Source organism: Colletotrichum lupini, chromosome 10, assembly GCF_023278565.1.
Source record: "Colletotrichum lupini chromosome 10, complete sequence".
Taxonomy (NCBI): Eukaryota; Fungi; Ascomycota; class Sordariomycetes; order Glomerellales; family Glomerellaceae; genus Colletotrichum; species Colletotrichum lupini.
The window spans coordinates 3829271-3856663 of NC_064673.1; the positions used below are offsets into that span (position 1 = coordinate 3829271).

At 45.6% G+C, this 27393-nt stretch overlaps 6 protein-coding genes across 6 annotated transcripts; 4 read left to right on the top strand and 2 right to left on the bottom strand.

Annotated features, from left to right (window-relative positions):
- Positions 1 to 8305: 8305 nt before the first annotated feature.
- On the top strand, positions 8306 to 9598 carry CLUP02_18278 (uncharacterized protein; the record flags this gene model as incomplete). Its single annotated transcript, XM_049297180.1, has 5 exons — positions 8306 to 8699; positions 8758 to 8807; positions 8863 to 9269; positions 9332 to 9389; positions 9446 to 9598. The coding sequence occupies 5 exons, from the start codon at positions 8306 to 8308 to the stop codon at positions 9596 to 9598; spliced, it is 1062 nt and encodes a 353-aa protein (XP_049138404.1).
- Positions 9599 to 9870: 272 nt separating this feature from the next.
- CLUP02_18279 (uncharacterized protein) lies at positions 9871 to 11732 on the bottom strand (the record flags this gene model as incomplete). Its single annotated transcript, XM_049297181.1, has 4 exons — positions 9871 to 10313; positions 10366 to 10590; positions 10650 to 11496; positions 11571 to 11732. 4 exons carry the CDS (start codon positions 11730 to 11732, stop codon positions 9871 to 9873), a joined length of 1677 nt encoding a protein of 558 aa, XP_049138405.1.
- A 786-nt stretch (positions 11733 to 12518) lies between these two features.
- On the top strand, positions 12519 to 13643 carry CLUP02_18280 (uncharacterized protein; the record flags this gene model as incomplete). Its single annotated transcript, XM_049297182.1, has 1 exon — positions 12519 to 13643. The coding sequence occupies one exon, from the start codon at positions 12519 to 12521 to the stop codon at positions 13641 to 13643; it is 1125 nt and encodes a 374-aa protein (XP_049138406.1).
- Positions 13644 to 13934: 291 nt separating this feature from the next.
- CLUP02_18281 (uncharacterized protein) lies at positions 13935 to 14647 on the bottom strand (the record flags this gene model as incomplete). Its single annotated transcript, XM_049297183.1, has 2 exons — positions 13935 to 14441; positions 14522 to 14647. 2 exons carry the CDS (start codon positions 14645 to 14647, stop codon positions 13935 to 13937), a joined length of 633 nt encoding a protein of 210 aa, XP_049138407.1.
- Positions 14648 to 16628: 1981 nt separating this feature from the next.
- CLUP02_18282 (uncharacterized protein) lies at positions 16629 to 24458 on the top strand (the record flags this gene model as incomplete). The annotated part of the gene is made up of 3 exons (XM_049297184.1): positions 16629 to 16896; positions 16962 to 23144; positions 23200 to 24458. The coding sequence occupies 3 exons, from the start codon at positions 16629 to 16631 to the stop codon at positions 24456 to 24458; spliced, it is 7710 nt and encodes a 2569-aa protein (XP_049138408.1).
- A 99-nt stretch (positions 24459 to 24557) lies between these two features.
- Positions 24558 to 27314, top strand: CLUP02_18283 (glycosyl hydrolase family 28; the record flags this gene model as incomplete). Its single annotated transcript, XM_049297185.1, has 8 exons — positions 24558 to 24905; positions 24936 to 25346; positions 25407 to 25477; positions 25545 to 25669; positions 25710 to 26208; positions 26265 to 26389; positions 26444 to 27161; positions 27185 to 27314. 8 exons carry the CDS (start codon positions 24558 to 24560, stop codon positions 27312 to 27314), a joined length of 2427 nt encoding a protein of 808 aa, XP_049138409.1.
- Positions 27315 to 27393: the final 79 nt, after the last annotated feature.

Below are 27393 nucleotides of genomic sequence, written 5' to 3' on the forward strand. Positions count from 1 at the left end.
ATAGCCGGCTTATAATTAGAAATTAACTAGTTAAATTAATAAAAAGAAATACTTACGTAACGACTACCTACCTAATAAATTAGTATAACGAACGAGCTTAATAATATAGTATAAAAAAGTACTACGTAATTAAAAAAGGGGATTTTTAAACGTAAATATTCTTATTTAGCGGCGAAGGTAACTTTATAAGAGTTATTAAGCTAAGAGATTTATAATATATAAAAAAGTTTATTATTACGAAGATTTTATAAATACGACCTTAAGCCCGCGATCTAAACGACCTCTTTATAGCTCCCTTAACTACTCCCTAGGTATTACTTAAAAATATAATATAAGGGACGGTTTAATAAAAGAGGAGGGGATTTAAAAGTCCTAATAATATTAAGTTAAGAGTATTATAAATCTTAGAAATTAATTTAAAAAGAAAGTAGCTACCCTAAAGTAGTCCTACGACCTCTTATTAAAGTTATTATTAGCCTAAAAAAAAGCTAAAAAGACGAGGATCTAAAGGGAGAAGAAAAAAATCTTCCAAAGGGCCGCTAAAGGGCTTCTTTTTTATATTAGCTCTTAGTATAAGATTATTAATTTTAAGAAATTAATTAAATAATAAAAGGGATCGTTAGTAAATAATAATTACTTAATTATAATTAAGCTACGAAAAAGACTACTTAAAAAATATAAAATAGGGTATTAAGAGGCCGTAAAAAATAAGACTTCTAAGGTATCTAACCCTACTATATACGAGCGATAAGTAAGTATTTTTAATAAGTTTTTAAAATTTATAATTTTATAAGAAAGAGGGCTTAACTTCGTTAACTATACTTAACGGCCTATATAGTTCTTAATAGCTTATATAGCTCCTCTACGAGCCGCCTAGTATTTACTTTTAACTATTCTTACGGAATACTACCCTAGAAGAGATAGGTTAAAAAAGGAAGCTATTTAGAAATTATAAAGAGTACGAGGCTTAAGAAGTTAAAAGTATAGAAGATAGCGGAAATTAATAACTGATTTACTATAACTAGCGCGCAGATTAAATATATCCCTATTAAAATTAAATACGCTAGTAATTACTAATATAAGTATAAGCTAGAATACGACCCTTAGTAAGTTAGGGTAAAAAAAAAGAGAACGAAACCCGATCCTAAATAGAATCCTAATCCCTTATAAGTAAGTAAATATTAACCCGGACTATTAGGGGACGTAGATATATAGAATTGCGGATTAGCTTAATAATAAGTAAATTAACGTAATATTAATCTATTTAACTAAGGTTTATAAGAAAAAGGGGCTATAGGGGCAACCCCTATTTTACGAAATCGTAAACGACCTTAGTTACTAACTAAATAAATAATTTACGAGCGTAAGCCTAAGAATCGTAAAAATAGTTAATAAATTCCTCTATAAGTAAGGGGTATTACTAGCGTAATTATAATCGCAAGAGCTATATAAAATACTAATAGTAATAATTATAAAGGAGGAATTCGTATTATAAAACTATATATAGGTTAATAAAGCGTATAATCGCTTTAATAAATTTAAAAAAAGGGTAAACGACCTAGATTTCCTCCCTATAATTACTAATAGAAATCTATTATTATAAAAAGATATATTAGGGCAAAATATAGTACTAAAAGTACAATAATTAATAATTCTACCTATTTTAATTTATAACTCGTTACCGTTACTAATACGAAATTTAGTACCGATCGGCTAATAAGAAAAGAGGTAGACGACCCGAAGTTATTAATAGTACGTAGCGACGTAGGGATTATATATAAATATTAAAAATCTAGTAATAAATACGAGGTAATTTATAGACCTTAAAAAGATCTTTTTAAAAGAGAAATTATACTCTAGGGGGAAGTATAAGGTCTTATAAAAAACCCTAATAATATTTTATAATTATTATAAAAAAGTCGGAATTAGGGAATACTAATACTATTTAATAATTAATATTATACTTATAAATAAAGCCTCTAATTACTATTACGAAGCGGTGCGTAATTTTAATTAAAACGACTTTCTTAGTATAATTAACGTAATTCGAAGCCGCTTCGAGACTTATAATAAGAACTTAGAGCTCTTATTTAAGCTATGAGCGATTTTTTTCGTATTTATAACTAGGATAATAAAGAGTAAATTATAAATAAAGATCCTTAAAGAGCTTATTAATTAAATTAATAAGCTAGCGAAAACCTAGCTAAATAAGGGGATAAACGAGCGGAAAGTTAGATATTTTTATATTATAATTTAGTATATACTAAAGGTAAAAATAACCCTATACAAAGTACTTAAAGACTACGAGACGCTCTACTCAAGGCTAAGATTTAGCTTTAATATTAAGGCGAGAATACTATACTAAACCTACCTCTAAGCGTATAACGGCCCTTATTAATAATATTAAGTTAATTAAATATATAATAAAAAAGGAAAAGAGGCTAGATACGGCAATTACTAATAAAAAGGCCTAGATTCGTTAAATAAATAAAAATTTAACTCACGGGCAGGGTAATAGAAAAAGCAATACTATATTTATAAAAAGGATAGATATTAGTTAAATAACTACTTTAAAAAAGAGTATATTAAATCGTACGAATAATATAAAAAGTCGAGGGTAGTAAATAGTAAAACTAGCCCTCGTTAGTTTAACTAATTCCTTATTATATATAAGGGTAGATCTAGGGGTATAGAACTTAGTAATAGTAGCTAAAGTAGCGGCTTAAAGTATATACCCCTTATAAGAGATTTAAAAAATAAAGAAGATCTTACCCCCTATATTAATAAATTAGATTATAACGAAATCGATAATATTAACTACTCTTTTTTCGCCCTATTAGCTTCTAGAAGATATACGAGGCTAAATAAATAGAGGGTAGTAAAAGCTCTTAATAAGTAGGCTTTTATTTATAAATAGTAAGGGAAGGTCTTTTAAATAACGGATACGGAGGCGGCTAAAAGGGCGAATTTAATAAGGCTAAAGCCCATTCTCTTAATAATTAAAAAGAAGACGCTATCTCTCTTAATATTTAAAAAAAAAGAATATAATACTAAGTAAATCTAGGGGCAGCTAGAGGGGTCCTTTTTATACTACTTAGATCCCTCGAATACTAAGCTTATATAAGCATTCTATACGAGTAAAAAGTACGGCCTAAATAATTTCTATAGGATTATCTTAAATACTAGGGTATTATAATAATTAATTAGAGAAAAAGGGTAATTCTAAGTGCTATAAAAAATCGCGCTAATAATACTTAATATATTAATAGCGGGTATTACGAGGATTAGTTTTAGCCTAGGTAAAGAAATTATCGCCCTAGGTATAGTAAAAATAGAAACGCACTTTAGAACAATAACTTTCTATATTTTACTTATTAATACCCTATTTCTTTTATATTTAAAAGATATAGATCGACTAGGTATTATATTCGATAATATAAAGAATAGAATCTCTAGCGGTAAGCACTTTAAAATAGTCGAATGATAATAGGGGTATACGTTTATAAAGCTTATTAATAATACGAAGTTAATTAATTACTTAACGGAAAGTAAGCTTAGAAAACTATATTAGAGATTCGGGTACCTGTCGGTTATAAGGCTATATAACCTCTTAAAGTAATTAAGTAATAATAATATTAAAATAGGGGCGCTAGAGTAGTTAATAAAAGTATATTATTAATACTAAATAAATGCGCAGAGCCTACGCAGATTTAAGTTTAAATTATATAATAAGCTTAACTTTAACTAAAAAATCGTTATTAATATTTTTTATTTAAATAGTTAGTTAGTACTATATATAATCGACGTAGCTATATCCTTCTAAATAGGGTAATTCCTCCGGGATTTATAAGTAAAGATAATATAAGTAGCCCTACGAAAAAGCTAGATTAATATATACTAAGGACCGCTAGATAGTATTAAAACCGACGCTAGTACTAGCTTTAAATTAATAAAATTTAAGGATAATGCGACGGCCTATAGTATATAACTAAAAGTCGTACTTATTAAAACGTATTATAGTATTAGAAAAGTAAAAAGGGCACACTAGTAATTAAAAAGGGCGTTTAGAATTATTAAAAAGGAAAATCCGGATTCTACTAATAACGAATGCCTCTAGATAATACTTAAATACTATAATAATACTATAGGGCCTAACGGACTTATACTAACGCTATTAGTATTTAAAATATATTTAAGAACGACCTTAGCCTCGCTATTATTACTAAGTATAAGCTAACGAGCCCGAGTAATTAAAAAAATAATACGGGTACTACGCGAGGTAAGTATAAAAAAATAAGTTAATAAAGTAATTACTACGTATAATAGGCCTAATATAAGGGATAATCTAGATATATTACTAAATTCGGATATACGAGTATAGCGTAAAATTACTTAATAATAGGCTAGGCTATATAAGTTAATTTCCGTTAACGAGCGCTCTTATATAGTTATAAGAGATCGTAATTAGCTACTCGAAGTATTAATTATAGTAATTAAACCGTACTATATAAATCCGAACGAGGTAATTTCTAACTTATAAAAAGAAAAAGAGCTAAGGGAAACTATATAACCCGTAGTAGAGGTATAAGAAATTATCCTTAATAAAATCGTTATAGTAGTACTAATAGATAATAAAAAAGAGGAAATTACTAAAAGGGCACTAATACTACTAGCAAGACGTTATAAAAAACCACGATAGCAAACCCTAACGTAGTAATTTATTACTAATAACAAAGTAATTAATACCTTTTATATAAAAAAAAAAAAAAAAGCCAATTTCGAGCTAGCGGTTAAACTATATAAAAAAGGCGTAATTATAATTATTAAAAAACCGTAGAAAAGATTAGATCTTATTAAAATAAACACTCTTTATAATTAAGGGGTCTATTGATTTATCCTATATAACCTAGAAAAATATATAAACCTCTATATATTTAAATTATAAATAGTTTATAAGATTAAAAGGAAAAGAACACCCTAGTTATATAAGAAGTCTAAATATATAATTTAGGGGTATAATAACGTTAAAAAAGCGACGCTACTTATATAATCGCCTACTTTATAGCGCTATAGCTAACGATTAATAATAATACTAATAGTATTATTATAAAAAAAGGGATACGAGATTTAGAGCCGTAATATTACCTAGGCCTATATTTAATTAGCTATAGGGCTTATAAAGAGAATCCTAGCCTATTTACTAAAGGAAATAGCTAGTAAGTACTTAGAAAGTATAATTATTAAAGTGCTTAAGCTACTATATAGGCTCGTAGAATCGGGTACCTATTAATAGGCTACCTACTACGATTTTTATATTAATTAACTATTAATAGTTACCTCTATATACGACCCGTACTTACTAGTCGCGGAGTACGAAAGCGACTAATTTAAAATTATTAAAATATAGACTAATAATATATTAAGCCTATTTAATATTAACTTTATAAAAAAAGAAAATAAGGAGCTCTAGAAAGCGGGCTTCGTAGCGAAGCTAAAAGAGGTCTTTATAATAAACACCCCCTTAGTATTTAACGGCAGGATTTTTATAATTAAAAAAGAAACTATTATTTTTTAATAAAAGGGGTAGAGTAAGAAAATTAACCTCGTTAATCTAAATATAACTAACGTTAAGAAGCGGTATAAGGTTAAGCTTGCGTAAGGGGTATATATTATAAGTATTTATTAACCTGAGGTAACTTTTAATTATATTAAAGTAGTATAGGCTATAAATCTAACTAAATAAGACGTCGAGGTACTTAATAAGTAGCTTAAGTAATAATAAATAAATCTTAATCGAGGTCTCGTTTATTACCTAATTGACCTTATAATTAGTAAGCTCTACGTCTTTATTAATAGGTTATTTACGAATAATAACGACCTTATTTCGTAATTAGGGTATATTATTATCCTAGCTAACGAGAGTATAAGTAAGAGCGAATTTACTATATACGGTAATATAATTTATTACTTATTAATTAAAAATAAATAGATAATAAGAAATATATTAATATTAAAGGTTTATAATATAATTAACGGCGTTAACCTCTCTTATATAATTTTAATAATACTAAAGAAAATTACTAATTAAATTAGCCTTCTACTTATTCTAACGGTTATTTATACTAATTCTTACTTACTATATAAATACCTTATTAAATTAGGAATAACGAAGGAAAAGAGGCTTATAATTAATATTATAATCCTTAGGTAATCGTATAAAAAGTGCGAAATACTCGAGATTTATTAAATTAATAATAAAAATAACCTCGTAAACGCTTTTATAAAAGTAATACTAAATAAGGGATTAGAGTAATTTATAAGTAATAAAAAAGTTATTATACGAATAGAGGAATAGGTTATATAAAAAGAGTAAAAAAAAGGGGAAAAAAGAGATAACTTAGTAAACGGGCCCGAGGTCGAATTATACTTCTAATTATAGTAGTTAAATTAATAAAAAAAAGAGAAAGTTAGTATTAGATTAGAAGTCTAATTTAACCGTAGTATATAGCTGACTATATAGGGGCTAATTAGGGGCCTTATTTATAATTATTATAGCTAGCCTAACTTATAGTTAAAACCTCCTTTTTATACCTACTACGTAGATATTTAGATAGTTCAATTGATCTCTTCGTCAACTACGGTTCGAACTAACTACCCTGTAATAGGGATACCAACAACTACATATACTCTTGTGCATGTACTGAACACATATTCATAGGGAGCTTGACATATCATTCAAACCATAGAGCTGCTAGAGATTGGCTTAATGACTTGACTCCCAACATGGATGGGTAATTGACATATATTATTACCCTCGCCGGCTGTCGGTTCTACTGTCTATAACACATCAATGTGTCATCTCAGGAACCTGTTTAGTCGCTCATATTCCCCCGAGTCAAATGCCAGGGAGTCAAGCTGAGGCAGTTGTTGCTCAATTATCGCGGAAGCCGATGACCGGCGATTCGAATCGGCCTGTTTCATCTCGGCGATGTCTGAATGGCACATTGTGACTAGCGCAGTGGCGAGCTACAAGGCCCGAACTGATTGTACATGCAAGCTCTGAGGAACAACACCCAGAGGGCGACGGTTTCATCGCAACTTGAGACTCCAAGTCATAAGATCAGCCAGTACAGATCTCTTGGGCCTGTATGTCAATCAACCTATTGACGAAGACGGACTTCAGATCGGATGGAACCTGATGGAACGAACTTTGGGTCCTCAGACGGCACTTCGCGAACTTGGTTATTAGTGGAGTTGTCCTGTGTCTAGAAATCATTCGCACCACGCAATTCTCCACGTTGACTGCTGGACGGGCGTCCTCGTACGGAGAGCATCACCCGTTCTCAGAATTACTTGATGAATCAAGTCATCTTGCGTGGCCTGGCCCTGCCCAAACATGCATAAAGCAAGACTGTGGCAGGATTGGCGCGTATTTCTCTGGGCAGCATGCATGGCGGAGTGCTCGGAATGCCCGGCGGCCTGGGTGGGAGGCAACATATGAGCAAGTAATATCAACGACAGGTTGGTAATATGTGTAGGACGGAGAGAGTATTTAGACTCATCGTCCGAAGATCCCGAATCCGACTCCATGGAACCATGACCCCGTACCTCCTAAGACGGTGAACATCATGTAACGAAACTTGAACTTCTTGGCCAAAACTCCCTGAATTGACTCGAGCACGTCGTCTCCTCGACCCCTGCCAAGCCACACCCCTGTTTAACAAGCGCCGAATCGTAAAGTCTCCGACTGAAAACTGCCCCAGACTCCTTCAGCAGTTGCGTGCCCGATTAAAGTTTCTTTGGGGCCCTCTTTGGCCGAACTCCTTTTTCTTTTTGACCAGCACACCATCTCTCGGACCTGGGCAAGTGTCAGCATTGTCGCAATGCGGCTCTAAATTTTGACTTTACACCTAAAACATCAGACTTCGCTACAGAATCATGCCAAAACTTCCGAGTCAGAGAAGGGGGAACTTCGTCGCAAGTCTGCGGACAGATGCAGTCTGAAGTCTTGAACTCTATCTTCGGATGGCATGGGAACGATGGCGATGGTCTCTGGCAGCTCATTCTGATAGCATATATCATCATGAGAAACGCTTTTGATCCCGTGCAGATAGGAAAAGTAATCATCACTCTCTCTCTTCAATATCTTGGGTTCAACCTTCTTTTTCGCTTTCTTCTTTTGCAACTTACTTTCTTTTCGCGCAGTGCCGGCCATTGCTTTTCTCTGCATCCATTCGTTTGTGAACGCCAAGAAACTTAACCCTCACGTTCTCTAGAGTGTCTCGAGATCTAAACATAAATCAAAATGAAGCCCTCTTTCCTTACCCTCGTTGGTCTCTTGGCCGCCTCTGTGGCTGCCAACCCCGTTCCCGCCATTGGTGGTGCTGTTCTAGCGCCCAGAGGCAATGGAGCCAACAATAACAACAACGGTGCCAATGCTGCCAAGGGCAAGCAGAATGGCAAAAAGAATGGAAACAACGGTGCTGCCGGAGGTGCGGCAAAGAACGGAACTGCTAATGCCGGTGGTGCTACCGCTGGCGGAGCCGCTGCGGGCGGCGCCGCTGCCGGTGGCGCTGGTGCAAAGGCCGGGAACACTTCTGCTCTTGTCTTACCTGATGGGCGTATCAAGGCAGACGCGACACCCGAGAACTTCAATGTCCTCGAGAGTGTGTTCAAGAGTGCTGTAGTCAAGGGCGATGGTAAGTTGTCTCTCGATGCTACCTAATCGTGCTCGGATCAAAGCTAATAATGGGTTAGGTCTTGTTTTCAGCGACATCATCACTTTCCCCGAAGGCCAGGCCTCACTTGTACGTATCAACTCCACTTGTCTAAAGATTCTTGATTGTTGCTTACAACTACTAGTTCGACAAAGCAACCAACACCAAGGCTTTTGCCATCAACATTGATGACAAGTCTGTCTTCGTCCCCAAGGGTGGTGAAGCTCAGGCGAACATTCGTCGTGCCGATCTGCTCCCTAGCATCAGATCTCAGCTCAATGATGTGGCCGTCACTGGCGTCCGAACGATGCACTTCTCTATTCAGCGCGACGCTACCAAGCCCCTCAATGTTACGCACGACTATCAGGTTTTCAACCTTGAGTCCAAGGATTTCTCCTTCCACCAGATTGATGTTCGCACTGGAGCCGACAACGGCAACGAGATCGCGGTCTTTGGTAACTCCAAGACAACTCCGGCTGCCAAGATCTTCTCGACACCGTTCGGCGAGGGCCAGTTCGAGAACTTTGCCATCAAAATGGACTTCAATGCCAAGTATGTGCTTCTTCACAGTATCCTCTCTAGTGAATGTTCATTTGACTAATCGTGTTCCACAGCACCGTCCAAGTGTTCCACAGCACCGCCAATGATCCTTTGAAGCAGGTCACTGAGCCTGTCGCTAATGGCAAGTGGTACCTTACCCAATCATGGAGAGGCTGCCAGGCTAACAGATTGCAGATCTCGCCGGTCTTGGCGAATACCACTTCTCTCTGCAGAAGAACCCCGTTGGAACTGCGACTCAGCCCACTGGCATCAAGGAGGCAATCATCTTTGGCGGCATCTTCATGGAGGACTCCACCTCCGGAACGGTTACCCTTCAGTAGTTGTTCTAGTTGTACAACTCAACTTTCGCAGAAGGCAATATGTTATGGCCAGCATCAGGCGTCAAGAATCAAAAATCAATTTAGAGCTTGCCGCTTCGCCGCACTAGAATTGCCAACATGAATGATGATTTGTTCTTAGAACCAGAGGAGATACTGTGTAGCATTTCAAGCTCCCCCATGGCTTTTATCATCTATCTTCGCAGTTATTAACGTCGAAAGTCTTAATGGTCGTCTGCGTAACGGCGTGCACCTTAAACATGCAGGTGAAAAAATCAGAAGACCTTTTCCCTGCGCATGAAAATACTGCACACCAAGCAAATTGCTCCAGCAGCAATGATTGGCACATAAGCCAATTGAATTGCTCGAGTGATGCCATGGATTGCCTCAGCTCTCACCTCGGGTGAGGCCGAGTCGATCAAGCCGCTACCCACGCCTGCGAGGGCGTCGGAGATCACGTCGGCAGAGACATCAGGGAACACTTGCGCCAGTGTACGTTGGCCATAGTTGACAAAAAGCGCTCCTGACATGCCCGTGCCGAGGACGATGCCGATCATTTGACCAACAGTCATGAACCCAACACTGTAAGGGATCTCGTTCGGTTGAACCTTCATCTGGGCAACGGCGAATCCAGCTTGGCAGAAACAGCCGACGCCTGTGCCTAGGATGATGGTGTATCCGTAAATCTTAGCATTTGAGGTGTGTTCATCGACGATGTCTGATTGCAAAGGTCAATAGACGCGCGTTGGAAGAACAGGGCCATGGCTTACAGAGAAGAACGCCGCCGATAAGTTCGAGAGCTGAACCGGCGATGTACCATGGGTAGTAGTATCCAGTACGTCCCATAAATTGCCCATTGAGTAGATTGAAGGCTACTAGAAATAGGATGAAAGGTAAGAGATGGACGGAGGTCTCAACTGCCGAGATTCCGCGGGTAAACTGATAATACAGCGGGAGGTAAAAGATGCCAATGAAGCTTCCGAAAGTCGCAAGCACTGATAGTCTGGTATTAGTAATTGCGGGGATTGGGCAAACAGGATGGAGCGAAACGTACTCATTGTGAAGAAAAGGCAAATCATGGTTCGGCTCTTCCAGAAATGCATGGGAAACAGACGATTCTCTCGCGATGTGCCAATGAAGTAGACTTGCTGCAAGACGAAGAGAATAATCAAAACACCCGCTGCCACAAACAAACCAATGCTTTCGCCCTCGTTCCAATCCCAAAGAACCCCGCCAAAGTTCATGGCCATGATAACGCAGAGCATAGCACCAATGGACAGAACGGTACCAACGTAATCGATTTGCGCCAAGCGTTGAGTGAGAGGCACGCCAGCTTGCGGTTTGAAGTCTGGAAGTAGGATGATGTAGATTGGTCCCACGACAGCACCGACCAGGAGGTTCAGATAGAAAGCCCAACGCCAAGTGGCTTTGCTCTCGCTGATGGCACCTCCAACCACGGGACCGAGAACAGTACCAATGCCCCAGATGAATCCGGTAAGACTCAGATATTTGGGGCGTTCGACATTAGTGGTAGTCACTGACAACAGTGTGAGGAGTCCCATGTACATTCCGCAACCACCCGCACCCGCGATTGCGCGACCGACAATGAAGGTGTTGATGTCGGGAGCGGCGCCGCAGAGCGCGGAGGCGGCCATGAACACAGTCGTAGACCCAAGATATAACTTCTTAGCCGAAAAGGTTCCGTATGCTTTCGACCAGGGAAGAGTCGTGGCCGCTGAAGCCAATGCGAACGAAACACCAAGCCATGGAACGAGATCGACGCGGTGGTATGTCTGGACGACTTTTGCTTGGACATTGGCGACAACAGTGTTGTCTAAGGCGTAGAGGAATAAAGCGGAGAGGAGGGCGCAAATTATGAGGAACCACTGAAGAACAAACACCTTAGCTCAGTTTTCACAATGCCTTCGGGGGACGGGAAGGGGCTGAGAGGGGCTGGCAGGATGATACAACATACCTTGACACCGTGAATAGTTCGTGGCGGATCAGCATCTTGAGCCCCGTTGAGTATCTGAGTGTCAACAGCTTTTTCCTTGTCTGACGGCGCTGACGATGGCGAAGGTGGTGTCAAGACGCCTTCGTGACTCGGTACGGCCTCCTTCTTTTCCAAATCAGCCATGTTGGATTGTGAATCCAGATAGAAGCCTCTAGAGACTTCGAAGTAGTTTCTTTGTGATAAAGTCAAGAGAAGTAAGTAGAAGAGGGAGAACTGTGAGAGAAATTTTCTGGCAATTTGATTGAGATCAGCTTGTGACGTTTAGGCCTCTTCATGGCAGCTTCGTATATGTAACACGCGCGGAATTGACTACATCTACGATCTGTCTATCGACAGGATCGAAGGAAAACTTTGCAAGTAGACATAAACTCCACGGCGATTAGAAATCAGCTTGCCGAATTAGGAAGTGCCATTATTGCGAATCGAGAATACTACCTATGGCGAATCTCTCTTGCAACGGGTAGTGGGCCTGCCCCCCCGGTCCGGGCCGTCGTAAGTAGGACCCGCGATGCGGCTTTGCCGCAGAAGACCCCTAGGATTTGCTGCAGTGCTAAACTTTAATACTGCTGCACTGTGTAATAACATGTGGCTGTTGACAGGGCTAGAGACCAGATTTGTCGATGAGGTATAAGTCAAGGATGCTTTGCATCATCGCGCCCTGGAAACGTTTACGTGTTGTGGGAGACCCCCACGGAGTGAGGGTTGAAAAGCTTGTCAAAAGCAACGATGAGCATGCAACACATGTGACTTAGACTTCAAGATCATGTCATTGCCCTTTCCACATAGCCATAATACAAGGACAGATCCGTCGTTGCCAGACTCCAAGTTGCAAACAAGTCTCTCTGTTTTGGACCCCAAACTGATTTACACCTTTTGTTTTGTCAAGATTTCGGACTCGAGCCAATCATCATGATCATCACGCAGTCTCAATCTATGGCTGACTCGCCGACGCCTGTCCGAATCCATTATTCCCAGGCAGAAGGTGCAGCTCAGGCTGTCGACCCTGGCAAAGTTCTCGTGTCTTTCCTCGTCTCTCCGATCAACCCACAAGATTTGCTAGTCATTGCAGGTCGATATCCCGTGAAACCATCTTACACCCACGATGGCGAGCCCGTTTTGGGCTACGATGGCGTCGCGCGAGTTGAGGTCATAGGAGTCGAATCCTCGTCCTCGATGACCCCGACCTCAGCGCTACGGCCCGGCGATCTCGTCATCCCGCGTCGCCATGGTCTAGGAACTTGGCGAAGTCAGGCTATTCTCAACTCTGCCGATGTGATCCGCCTTTCACCTACGGAGGATCTCATCGGTGCATCGCTCCTTCGCATGGCATTCTTGCCTGCCTACCTCCTTGTTGAGGATGTGAGAGCGCTGAAGCCCGGCGACTGGATTGTCCAAAACATAGGATCTGGGACCATCGCGCGACTGATTTCTCAGTTTGCTCGCATCAAAGGTGTCTATACTGTCAGCATTGTACGCGACCGCAGTCTGGGCGCTTTAGAGGCCCTGAAGTCCGACCTGCTGAAAGACGGGGTTGATGCCGTACTTACCGAGTCTGATCTCCAAGCACGAGGTGCCGATGCGCATCCTGCTCTTGCCGACGCGGCGGGCCGCAATCGTGTGGCCCTAGCCATCGATGGCGTCTTCGGGGAGCCTGGAGAGCGACTCGCGTCTTTGCTCTCACATGGAGGGACTTATGTGAACTATGGATCCCTTGGCGGGGCGGATGCGGTCTTGCGTCTTTCGCAGCGCCTCTTATTCTGGTCTGAGGTCAAGTTCCGCAACTTTCGACTTTCAGAGCAGCTCAGTCAGCGAACACCCGCGCAACTGGAGTCTCTCCTACTCTGGTTTCAGGATCTCCTGGCTCAGGGTGCACTGGTGACACCCAAGGTGCAAACTATCCAAGTTCCGATCTCAGACGAGGGAAGAAACGACTTTGAGCAGAGCATTAATGCTGCCGTCTCTTCTGGCTTCGGAGCGGGAGTAGGGGATGCAAAGCGCGTACTGGGGTTTACCCATACTTTGGCGAGACACTGAGATTTGATGTGTAAATTAAGGTAGTGAATTTTAAACAAATCTACCCAGGTACCCATGCATTCAGCTCGGGACATGTGTGTACATGTTGGATGATTCCATCGGTTTAGAAGAGTGTGCAAGTCTTTAGAGCCTGAAGTACTCTTACGTGACAAAACTTAAACAGAATCTGTCCAACACGCTGATCAAGAGCAAAAGCAACCTTGGGAGGTCCACTAGAAATTTTCATTGAGATTCATTTTACTAAGTATCATGATGCATCTCTATTGCAGGCCCTCATCTTTACCCACAGTTTCAGTCTACATACTGCTTCTCCTTCTCAATGGTCTTGGCGTTGTATTTGCGCAATTGATCCTCCAACCCTGCGATCGGTTCATCAAAGTCAATGCGAGCACTGTTCATGAACCTGGCCAAGAAACTATAGATGCCCTGCACGTAGAAGATCTCCGTAATCTCCTCATCACTGAAAGTCTTCTTGGCTTCGACAATGGTATTCTCTTCAACTTTATTCTCGCGCCCGAGAGTAGTAACAATGCGACCCAGAAGGCGTTGACGCGCGGTGAAGAGACCCTCCGGCAAAGGCTCGTGGGCCTTGCGCAGAGCAGCGAACTGTTCTCCGGTGAAGCCGAAAATACGAGCAACGGGCTCGTTCACATCCCACTCGTAAGGAGCATTCAAGGTGGCTGCAGTGCGTAGAACGATGAGCTGCCAATCAGTGGAACGAATCTGTCGCTGCTCACTCCAAGCTGAGGACAAGAGGTTCATGAACGGTTTAAAGAACACATTGCTGTTGGCAAGAAGCTGTATTTACTGTCGTCAACATCGAGGCATTCCAAAGGTTCTACTACACTATTGAGATATTTGTGGGGTCTCAATCGCACCTTGAAAACATTTCTCTCAAACGGAAGAGTTTGAAGAGCAGCCTTGATATCGCGCTGGGCTGTGCTCGAGTCAACGTAAGGCAGCAAGTGCTCGTTCGTGACAGTACGGTCATCCCAAGAAGCCATATTCGCAGATGAAATGCTGAAATCTTGTGAATATTTGGAAGGATAGAAGACTAAGTTGATGAGTTGATTGTTGTAGAATGTAGAACGTGGTGACGAACAAACTTTTAACTACCCGGTCTTTAAACGCCGTTGAGAGCGTTGTCTTCCGTCATTATCATCAACACCATCTCATTCTCTCCCCATCTTGCATCATCCCACCAATGACGCCATGTGTTGAGCAGATGATGACCTGCTTGATATTCCCTCCTTGAACATGGTCATCTGTTAGAGTTTGAGTTGAAGCGATTCGATAATATGCGGCTCAAGCCTCCGGTTCATCTGATGTGGAGAACGAACAAGGAGGATTGCTACGGAGAACACAGTCAAACGAACACTGTGTGCGCGGGGGTTACATTTTGCTCTCGTTGAAGACTCCATCTGAATCGATTCAGGAACCGCAACCCTGTCAGCGAGACCATGTTTTTCCTGCCTCTTCAACCCATTCGGAATTATCGTAATACGGCGGCCCCTGTCACGTAACATCATTCCTCTTGTCACTAACGACGTCTCCCCGATCTACAAGCTATAGAGCAGACTCTCATGCACAGCATGGGTTGGAATCTTCAAGGGCCACGAGCGTCACGCCTGCCGCGCTTCCGTCCGGCACGTCGAATAGCATGCCAGTTTAGATGCTAGGATAGTTGGATGTAAAATGAGATCTCTTGAACAGGATACTATGGGACGGGACATGACTCATATGATCAATCTGAGTATCATCCACGCTTGCTCTTCCTCATGTTGATGTCTTCTTTCATAGCCTGAGGGGGACGGCTGAAACCAGCGGGTCTCGGTGTTCCCGCCATTCTGTTCGTCACTAATTGATGATTCTCACTTCCGATTGTCGTTAGAAGATTCCTTGTAATTGAATCTGGATGGAAGAAGGCATTTCCAGGCGCGATGGAGTCCAGAACGTCTCTCCTCGACGTTCCAATGAGCCATTTTCCAACCACCTCCACACCGAACGTGACTCTTGATGTAGCAACGAATGTGCTGTCACGGCAGACAAGTTTGATCCCTCGCTGGAAATTTTCGTTCTCTGCGCCGAGTACCTAAGGACACGGAATTTGAATCGGCCTTATCGAGAGAAATCAGCTGAAACTCCGCAAAGACTGACTCGAGGTGGAATCTTAAGTTGTCTAGACGCCTGAGGGTCACCTTGCGCGTCTTAAAAAGTCTGGTTAATCTATCACGCGATGATGGTCACTCGCATCAAGAGTGGCACATCTACAAAGTTGCACGACCCTGGTCAGAAGTAGCACGGAGTTTCAGACGGGTCAATAGTTCCGATATTTCGACTCGTAAACGCATCCATGTCGGCGTATGGCCCGATTCGAGACAAGGTCGTAAAGTTGGCGTCGACGTTGAGGACGCAGGTCGAAGGGAGCACGCCATATCTTTACCATAAGGAGCTCAAAATGCGACTCGTGATCTTTTCCTTCCAGCTTCTGGATCTTTGAGGCAACTTTTGTCTCTATATTCGCAATCGTCTAGAAAAGTGACGAGATGCGTTCTCCAGGCGGAAGTCGGACGATGTGGCGATGCTGGGGCTAGCCTGGGTGAAACTTGCTGCAGGCTGTGACACACAAAGCCCAAAATCGCTTCCGCGCGGGTACCTATGGATTGATAGTGATGTAGATAACCTGAGCCGTATGCTTGTGGAACTCCCATGCTATCACTGAGGAGAAATCCCATCGGAGGCAAGATTCACGGATGGGCAACGGGCGGTTGGTTGGAACGCTCCGGGGCTTGGTATAACAACGCAAATGCGTTGAATTGACTTGTTTTTATTTATAAGCTGGATGCTTTGCTCGTAATGATGAAAGACAGTATTCTGCAGAAATACAATCAATCTTTTGCGTCTGAACTGCAGCATTCCCAATCTCATTATCTGCATTTTCCACCCTCTTAGACCTTTCGTTACCTCAAGTCTTTGACTGCTACAATGCAGTTAATCCGGCATATCGAAAAACATGAGGATTTCTTCCTCCCTAGCGCCGATGACCTTGCTTTCGGCATCCACGACAAGCTCTACGGTAAGGAAAGCTCTTTAGCCTTTTCAGAGGTTGAAGTCAGGTTTCCTGCAACGGAGATTCAACAGGGAATTCTCGCTGAAGATGTCCAATGGGCGGAAGTTGAACTTTTTGCTGGGAAGCCATCTTCCTTTGGTCTCGAGAACATCTTCAATGCTTGGAACTCTCTAGCCTCACACCGTAAGTCTCATATCTCTTGACATCCTTTCGACTACTAGCTCACTCTAAACTCTCCTTTTCATCAGATATCTGCCTGAGATCCTACATCACGAATGATACCGACTCAGGCCAACCGCAGGTCGTAGTTCTCCGCAGGGTCGAGGGCATCCGATGGGACCATCCTGACAGGAACCCGGATGAAGACAATCAGACTCCAGCTTATGTGACTGTTAAGAGCACTCGCCGGCGGGATGCCATCAGCCTGGTACTTCACTTTCATCGTGCTCTGATCGATACAACGTCTTTGCACATGATCAAGCTCGACTACGCTCTTCAAGTCCATGGGCTACCCAGCCTCGAGACTGCAGGATTTGCCACATATATACGATATCTCCACCATCAAAGACAGAATATTGGAGCTTCCAGGGCTTTTTGGACTGAAGCCCTGTCCGGCCTCATCCCCCGATCCGTATTCAGTGCTCACGCTGATGAATACACTCAAACTACCGCCAGAGGTAGACATGGTGTCAGCGCTGTTATCAATGGGCCAGATTTAGCGCAACTCAATGATCTTAAAGCTCACCACGGCCTGGGCTCTTGGCGTCAGACATTCTTTGAGGTCGTTTGGGCACATGTGATCAGCACTCATACCGGCTCTGACGATGTCACTTTCGGTACGGTTCGCCGGGACGATAGCTTCATCGGCTCAAACAACTGCGTTGGTTGTGTTGATCAAACATATCCTGTCCGCTTCCATGGCGAGAGCGATGGGGGCTTGGCTATCAGTGAAGCCTGCAAGACTCTCGACGGCTATCACAAACAAGCTGGTCGCCATGCCTTTGTAGGACTCGAAGAGATCCAGCGTCACGCCCCAAGCCTCGGTTTAGTCGAAACCGCCGTCAGTTATAGTCAAACGACGAACACGCCGTGCATTGCTCCCGGCCTTCGTAAATTCCCCGTCGTTCTATGTATCAGCGACAGCGAGGTATTGAGACTCACTCTTAAGTGCAAGTCCTACATCCCTCTTGAAGAGATTGAGGTTGTCCTGCAGCACTTCGTCGCTGGCATCGTCAGTGCCGCGTCCAAGTTGAAGAAGTCAGGCGAATGCAAGCTGTTAGCCTCTGATCTTGGATCTGAAGATGAGCAACGGTTCATCATGTCGCAGTCCCTGTCAACACGCACTGCAGAGCCTACGACTATACCTCATTTGTTTGAAAAGACCGCCGCTGCCTTCCCTGAGAGAATCGCAGTTGAGTCGGAAAGCAGGGCACCTGTCACATTTCTCGAGCTCAATAGCCAAGCCAATTTGCTCGCGAGAAGACTCAAGCTGGAAAAGGGGTCCTTCGTACCCATTCTTGCCGAGAGGTCTGTGGAGCTTGTCATCGCAGTCCTGGCCGTGCTCAAATCTGGGGCGGCCTACACCATTCTCGATCCCAACATTCCCTCCAGCCGCCTCGAACACATCGTAGAGGATCTCAGACCTGCCACTGTCTTAGCTGGCCATAAATTTGTCAATTTGCTCTCCAACACCTTAGACATTGAGCACACACTCTCTTCTCCAGGAGACAATCTAGCAGCTTCTTCATCTGATGAGCTGGGTAATCTCAACATCGACATCCACCCGGAAGACCGTTGCTATGTGATTTACACCTCTGGAAGCACAGGCAAGCCCAAGGGTGCCGTTCTCACACATAGTGCGGCTACGAGCGGCATGGCCTATCAGTCTCTGAACGGTCTTGAACGGTGGCTTCTATTCTACAACCCCAGCTTCAGCGCTGCTCAGCGTACCATCTTGGGAACGCTTATCCACGGAGCCACTTTGGTCCTTGCTAGTCAGGAATCTCTGAATAGTGACCTTGCCGGTGTCATCAAAATGTTCTCAGTTGACTCCCTTGGTATCACTCCGTCCGCTTTGTCGCTTTTACAGCCTGATGAGGTGCCTAGTCTCAAGCAAATCACCTTGGTTGGTGAGCAGATCTCGCGAGATCTTGTTGAGGTCTGGTCAGCGCAGAAGGGCCTACGTCTGAGGAATACCTATGGGCTTAGTGAGTGTACCCAGCTCAACTTTGGAAAAGAGCTGCAACTGTCACTTGGAGGGACTTTCAACCACCGCTTAGTCGGCTCTCCGACCGATACTACAGATGCGTTTGTTCTAGCTCAAGATGAAGATCAAGATCAACTTGCGCCTCTCCTAATTGCGGGCGAGCTTTGTCTAGCTGGTCCACAGCTCGCTGAAGGCTACCACAACGAGTCAGCGCTCACAGCACGCTCCTTTGTCGACAACCCATTTGGTACCGGCAGGCTCTATCGAACTGGCGACAAAGCCCGTCGACTTGCTGATGGTCAGATTGAGATCTTGGGGCGGGCTGATATGCAAGTCAAGATCAATGGCCAGAAGGTCGACCCCGCAGAAATTGATCGGCTATTGCGCTCTGTCGATGCTATCACCGCATCCGTCACTCTCGGCATCAGTCTGAATGATGGTCGCAAAGTCCTGGCTTCAGCTCTGGTTCTTTCAGGCGACATCACCTTTCGGAGCTCGGTGGTTTCTGCCAGGGAGCTCTTACACCAGGGCTTGCCTGCCTATATGGTGCCCAGCATCTGGTTTCCTGTTGAGAAGATTCCCAAGAATGCCAATGGAAAGATTGACTATCCCTTCCTCCGCAATTCTGCCGAAAAGTTAGGGGCCTCTGGGTTTGCTAGGCTCATGGATATTGGCGACGGCGACGGCGATGTGGTTAACGGAGCTTCCAATAAGGCAGAGGTTGCCATCGCATCGGCTTGGTCAAGCGTTCTGAAGATCGAGCAACCAGTCATCAAACGATCGCACTCATTCACAGACTTGGGTGGATCATCCATTGAAGCTATCAAGGCTGTCTCTGAGCTGCGCAAAGCTGGCTTCTCGGTCGAGCTGAGTGGGCTCCTTGAGGGAGCATCCCTTCAAATTGTGGCATCTCAGTCACAGGCATTCAGTGCCGAGACCCAGGAAAAGCCCGAACCATTCTCCCTCATTGCCGACCTGGGTCTTGCTTCCAACTTACAACGTGACGTCAACATCGTTGACGCTTATCCTGCCACGCCATTCCAGGAGACTATGTTGTCAACTTTGAACACGCCATCCGACCCATATACTTACTCACGGGCTTGGGACGTTGCCGCGGTCGACCTTCAGAAGTTAAGAGCGAGTTTTGATCAAGTCTTCCGTTCTCGGGACATCCTTCGGACGGTATTTCTTCCACACAAACGATCCTTCCTACAGACTATCCGCCATGATCTCTCACTCCCTTGGCATGAGTCTTCGGAGCTATTAGAGTCCTTCAATATGAAGGCCAAGTCTCGCCAGTGGGAATTAGATGCCCCTCTATGGAATGCCACAGTACTTTCTGGCCACGTCCTAGTGGTCACAATGCATCACTCGCTCTTCGACTACTGGTCTCACAAGTTTCTTTATGAAGATGTGGCAACAGTCTACCTGGGTAAATTCGCTCCAGTTCGGCCAGCCTTTAGCAACTTTGTCAAGCATTTGCACTCCCAAGACAGCGCCACCAGCCAAAGATTCTGGTCTGAATATCTTGAGGGATCGCAGACCACGAAGCTAAATCACTCCCCAGGCAAGGAGACCAGCAAGGTCGAAGTTGAACTTGGTTTCAGCGTTAGCCAGCGATCTCGACAGCTCGGTTCCACGCTTGGTGCGGTTGTCTATGGTGCCTGGGCTATCTTGCTTTCCCACCACCTAAGGAGCGACGATGTCACATTTGCAACTACCGTCTCTGGAAGGGAGGTTCCTGTAGTTGACATAAGTGAGATCGACGGTCCGACCATGATCTCGGTGCCACAACGCATCAAAGCAGATCCCGACTCCACCATCAGAGATTACTTGAAGATGACTTTGTCAGGATTCGCGCAGCTCCTCAGACATTCACAACTTGGCGTTGTTGGCGCTTTGCGTGCTGGGAACCTTCCCAACCAGGCCTTTGACACACTCGTCAACATTCTCGTCAGCCAGAGCGATGCGGGAGGTGTTTCTAAGCAAAACGCCGAAGAAGTCTTCCGTGTACATGGTCGTCGACCTCAATGGGCGTCTGGATCTGATACCACTGTTCTTGAAATAGAGGAAGCGACTGCTACAACCGTCATTCGTTTGGCCAGTACAATGGAACCTCGCAGGCTTCACTTCATTAAAGACTCGTTTATTCACATCATCGATGTCTTGCTGAGTCAACCAGACATGAAGCTCGCGTCGCTCTCAGTCATGGATGACGCAGAGACTGACTATGTCTCCAACACCCTATCCAACCGCACAGGTCTTCGAGTCCCTGAGGCAGAACTTCTTCATAGTGCATTCGAGAGGGTCGCTACCAGCACTCCGGACACTATTGCCGTTGACTTTGACGGGAAAGAGATCGTGTCGTATGCATTGCTGGACAAGCTCTCGAATCGATTCGCTCACACTCTCATTGCTCATGGCGTCTCTTCCGGAGACCTGGTGCCCCTGATGCTTGAGAAGTCAGTCGACATGATGGTTGCCATTCTAGGCGTCATGAAGGCGGGAGGAGCGTATGTCCCTCTGAGTCCAGATAACCCGAACGAAAGGAACGGCTTTGTGGTTTCCGATACACGGGCCAAGCTCCTCGTGGCCCATCCGCAGCATGCTGAATTCGGAGCCTACGTCAAGCAACTCTACGGCATTGAGTCACTGGTCATGCCAAGTCACGAAACGCTTAGCACCGTCTCGAGCGATGGATCCGATGCCAACATTGCGCCGATAACACGCACGACACCCGACAATACTGCTTACATGATCTACACATCTGGCAGCACTGGTATGCCCAAAGGTGTCATGGTACCTCACCGAGCGGCCGCGGCTGCAGTCACCAGCATGGCACAAGTGGAAGGCCGGTTTGAGGGCACCTGGAGGACTCTGCAGTTCGCCAACTACGTCTTCGACGCATCCGTTCAAGACTTCTTCAACACACTCAGCACTGGTGGAACACTCTGTATGGCGCCCACCGAAACTTTACTTTCCGACATTACTGGATGCATCAACCGAATGGATGTCAGGCAGGCAATCATCACGCCAACGGTCGCGAAGCTCTTCAGTCCAGAAGATGTGCCAGGCTTCGAGACTCTGATAGTGGGTGGTGAACCTCTGACGCCAGATGTTGTTGAGATTTGGAGCCCTCACTGCAAAATCTTGAACGTTTACGGTCCAACAGAGACATCTATGGTGGTGACGACCAAGAGCATCGAGCTGTCATCAGATACTACCACTCATCGCATTGGCAACATTGGAGCTCCTTTCTCAACTGTCATGGCTTTCATCCTTAGCCCAGACGGTGAGGGTTTGGTCCCGTACGGCGCTGTTGGCGAGCTGTGCATCGCAGGGCCACAAGTGACCGACGGCTACATGAACAGGCTGGACTTAACAGAGGCCGCCTACGTCGAAAGCAACTCCCTTGGTGCGCGCATCTATCGTACAGGAGATCTAGCGCGCTGGCTTCCAGAGGGTGAGATCGAGTGTCTCGGAAGAAAAGACAATCAGGTCAAGGTCCATGGCCATCGCATCGAACTTGGAGAGGTCGAAAACTCCATCCGCCGTTCCGGACTCGTCAAGGATACAGTGGCATTGGCTGCTACCATCCAAGGCAAGACTCATCTTATCGCATTCTGCATATTTGACGAAGCTTCTGCAGCCGTTGGCCCAACTGGTGTTCAAGATCCGTCAACTTTCCGAGGCTCTCTTGCTGAACTGCGCGAGAATCTTGATTCACTGGCGACGTACATGGTTCCGAAGTTCGTTGTTCCCATGAACGCTTTCCCCAAGCTGCCCTCGCGCAAAGTCGACCGCAAGGCACTGAAAATGCTAGCTAACGAGCTCGACCGGGAGTATTTGGCGCAGTCCGTGCTAGAGACTCCTGGCGAAAATCACCAAGTTATCCCAGTCGAGACACCATCAGAAGAGATCCTCGAGCTCGTCTGGGCTGAGATCTTCAGCATCCCTCAGAGTGAGATCGGACGTGAAGCGAACTTCTTTACGCTTGGGGGTGATTCGATTTCCGCCATCAGCCTCACGGGTCAGTTGCGAAGACTAGGCTACTCGCTAACGGTGCTTGATATCCTCAAGACCCCCAAGTTGAAGGATATGGCCTCCACTCTGCGCAAGATAGAAGCACGCGGTGAGGTGGTTGAGCGCTCCTTCGAGATCCCTCCGTCAATCAAGGTAGCTGCCCAGGAAGTTGGGATAGCATGGGATACAGATGTCGATCATGGTAAGCTTCCTTTTGCACAATTTCCAGTCAGGCGGCCAGCTTACGACTATTCCAGTGTACCCATGCCCTCCCGGTCAAGCCGAGTTCCTCAAACAGGGCAGCCGAGAGTCGCAAATGTGGGCGCTGCAGACTGTCCGACGCATGACGGCGGACGTCGACCCGGATACGTGGATTGAAGCAACGACTCGACTTACTGAACTCAACGAAATCCTGCGGACGACTTGGATTGATATACCCGAAGCTGGCTGGGTCGGAGTTGTACTTCATGGCTCCGAGCTAAATGTTACCAAGGTGACCTTGGACTCCGAGTCAGAGTCCTCGAGCTTCATTGAAGAGTTTTGGCAGACTCGTTTTGAATTTGGTCGTCCCTTCATCAAATACGCTGTCATAATCCATAGCGATGCATCTTGGGATCTTGTTATCAAGATGGATCACGCTGTTTACGACGGCACTTTGCTTCGCGTATTTGATGACCACTTTGGCGCCATTCTTCGGGGCGAAAGCGTACCGCCACCAGTAGAGTTCCGCGACTTCTCTCAGCATGTCTTTGTAGAAGACAAGACAGCCAGCCTTGGTTACTGGAAAGCAAAGATGGATGGGCTAGGGCCTTTTAATCAGCAGCTGCATGGCCGAGATCTTGCTACGGCCCCATCACCCAAAATCACTGCCAGCTTGCGAAGAGATATTGTGACGACAGACATCGACCAAGCAGCTTCTCGCCTTGGAGTCACTCCGAGCATCATCTTTCAAGGAGCGTTCTCCCTTTGGCTTGCTGCAGCGACCGAGGCTACGGATATTCGCTTTGACTATTTGCTGAGCGGTCGCAACGTAGCGCTGCCGGATCCTCAGTCAATCAACGGAACACTGGCCAACTTCTTGCCATTCCGAACGCCCGTTGGTCCGAAGGATTTGGTGCACGACTTCCTTGCCAAGTTACAAGACGACTTTTGGGATGTAACCGAGAACGGCCTCGTTGGCCTTGACGATATTTACGGCGTCGCTGACCTATCTCGCGAGACACACGGTAACCGAATCTTGTTCCTCTCTCAACCATTTGAGCCGGCAGCCAAGGATGATCCGAATGGCCGCTACCGATGGCTTGTCATGGCGAAGTCGAAGGTGCGCATGTACCAGCCATACGCGCTGGTCGTCGAAGTGTCCAAGTCGCTGGGTGATCGTCACATACTGAAGGTCATGTATGACGACACCATCTTGGATCCGTCGGTGGCGGAAAATATTGCGGATGGTATCGTTGCCTTGGTCGAGGTCCTGACTGATGCCACCAACGCGAATCTGGCACTTGAAGCGTTGTGACTAGGACCGAGGTCTTGCTGTAGGACGACAGAGGCTTTGCTTAGTACAGAATAAATGATCTCTGCCCAATTTTAGCTCCAATTCCGTACAACTCGGGGGATGATATTCTCGCAAGCTGTGATCATTGAGACCAATATCGCTGGACGACGCGTGAAGAGACGGTGTGTGGTCGTGGTTGAAGCCTTGGCGCTCACTTCGGCAATTACCTCCGGAAATCAAGACATGATATTTCTTGGCAAAAAGAAATGCCAACTGGCCCAAGTGGCCAAGACATCGACCAAGTTGACTGAAGCTTTGGGGCGTTGGGACCACGGACAGGAGTCCTTTCTTGGCCAACCCTCCACAGTTCCTCCACAATCCTCTATCCACATCACGACGCGGGGGGGAACTGACAAGGGAGCAAAATTTCCAACAAAGAGATGGATCACTGGGGGAGATTGCGGCTTTGTGCGGGGGAATCTCGACTAACGACGCAAGTCGAATCCATCCGATTGTTGGCTAGTTTTCTCCGTTGACCACGGTCTAGAAATTCCATCAATCAGTTGCTCGCGTAGACCAGACGGCGCAGTCGACCCTGGAAACCGACATGCAGGCAACCTGCACAATCTCCGAATCCACCTCAGCTTAAGCTCGTTGGCTCGCATCTTCCCCAACTTCCCCCCCTCGTCGCGATGGGGTTCGAGGCTGGTCAACCCTTCAAACCCCATGGGCGCACGGCTGGGGGAGCCTGGAGAGCCTGGGGCTACTGCGAGGCCGGCGAGAGACCCGGTGCGGCGGTCTGCTGATTACGCGGATGGACTGATGCGGGAGTACCAGGACGCTGAACGAGAGGAGAAACGAGGGCTTGATAGGTGGAATGGGTTGTGTTGTTTCTCCTTCGCGCAGTGCGTCCTGGTTATTTCCAGATGGCTGGGCGTAGCGAGACTAGCTTGCTATCGCCCCAACTAGCTGCTTATTCTACCCCTGCCATGTTACCCCGACTTTGGAGAGACGTCGAATATTTTCATAGCCGAAGAGCTGTTGATAGCCATGATGATCACTTAGGGTGTAGAGCAATTGGGAAAGAAATGTGACTTGGCGATGCAGGTCCATTGCCAAGCGGAACGAGTATATGAAGACGCTCGCGCTCTGGGAGTTGTTCTGGATGGCTGATCACCTCCCCCGAGCAGCCTCCTTACTTGGCAACTCACTTGGCAATCCCACTCAACCTCGTGTGCGTGTTTCCCTCTCACCACTCAATCCCACACGTAGCCATGAGAGTCTCTTCCATCTTCGCCGTCCTGGCGGCTGCCAGCAGCGCCCTTGCCTACTCGGCCGAGTTGATTCCGGCCGGCGTCCCTCGCAACGTGGACGAGTTCCGCGTTAAGCACCCTTACCAGAAGCGATCCAGGGGCTGCCGCAACACCTACACTCTGCGCGCCTCGGAGAACGACCTGGATGACGTCTCTGACGAGTTTGTCGAGGGCCTGAAGCTGGCCAACAACGGCGGCACTCTGCACCTCCCCGCAAACCAGACATTCATCATTGGCAAGCCTCTCGATCTGACGTGGCTCAATGATATCCACGTCCACTGGGAGGGTGAGATCAAGTTCACCAACGACACCCCGTACTGGCAGGCCAATGCCTTCCACCATCCGTTCCAGAACTCCATCATGTTCTGGAAGTGGGGAGGCAAGGACGTCAAGCTGTACGGCCAGGGTGTCTTGAACGGCAACGGTCAGAGATGGTGGAACGAGTTTGCCGGTCTTGAGTAAGCTTTCGACAGACCCTTGACTTGCTTTAAGCTTATCTCTAACAAACTTTTAGGATTCTGGACCCCACAAACGCCTACCTCCGGCCTATCCTGTTTTATGCGGAGAACGCGACCGGATTGTCCATTGAGGGCATCCACTTCAAGGACTCTCCTTGCTGGACTACCTTCATTGTGACTTGTAAGTGGTGCCGCCATTATTACTGCAAGATGCCCAGCGCTAACAGAAGTTTAGCCAAGGACATCTCCTTCACCGACGTCATTGTCACCGCCGAGACCAACAACCACACTGCCGAGCCCAAGAACACCGACTTCTTCGACTCTCTGAACGTTGAAGATGTCCGCGTCAAGCGCGCCTGGGTGAACATTGGTGACGACTGCTTCTCCCCCAAGTCCAACGCCACCAACGTCCACGTCGACACCATGTACTGCAACGGCACCCACGGACAGTCCATCGGATCTCTTGGTCAGTACGCCGGCGAGAAGAGCTTCGTCAAGGACGTCGTCATTGAGAACGTCTGGATGCTCAACGGCCAGCACGGTGCCCGCCTCAAGACCTGGGCCGGCCCCAACATTGGCTACGGCTTTATCGACAACGTCACCTTCCGCAACTTCTGGCAGGCAAACAACGAGTACACGGCCTTCATTGACTCGTGCTACTTCAACATCAACGCCACCACCTGCGCTGCGTACCCCTCCCAGATGAACATCAGCAACATTCTGTTTGAGAACTTCTCTGGATACTCGAGCGGCAAGTACGGCCGTGCTGTCGCTAAGCTTACTTGCTCCACCAACCCGAACGCCGTCTGCGACAACATTCAGTTCAAGAACTTCAACATCACTACCCCGTGCGGTGGTGACCCCGTCATTCTCTGCGACGGTATCAAGGGAGACATTGGGACGCCCTGCGTTTCCGCCACTAGTGATGAGGGTAAGGCTGCCCTGGCGGCCAAGTGCACAACTGCCATGGCTGTAGCCACTCCATGGGAGGTCAGGCCCTTCAAGGGTTGATTAGTGATCGGCTTACACTCGTCTCTGAATGCGAGTCGTGCCAGATGTCAGGAGTCAAGATGGTGACCAAGTCGTACCTTGTAGTGACGACATAGATTCTTGTATAAAATTAAATTTTACGTATACAATTTTGACAACCTCTGTAGTTCATGCCTAGTGTTTTCTTCCGCGTTG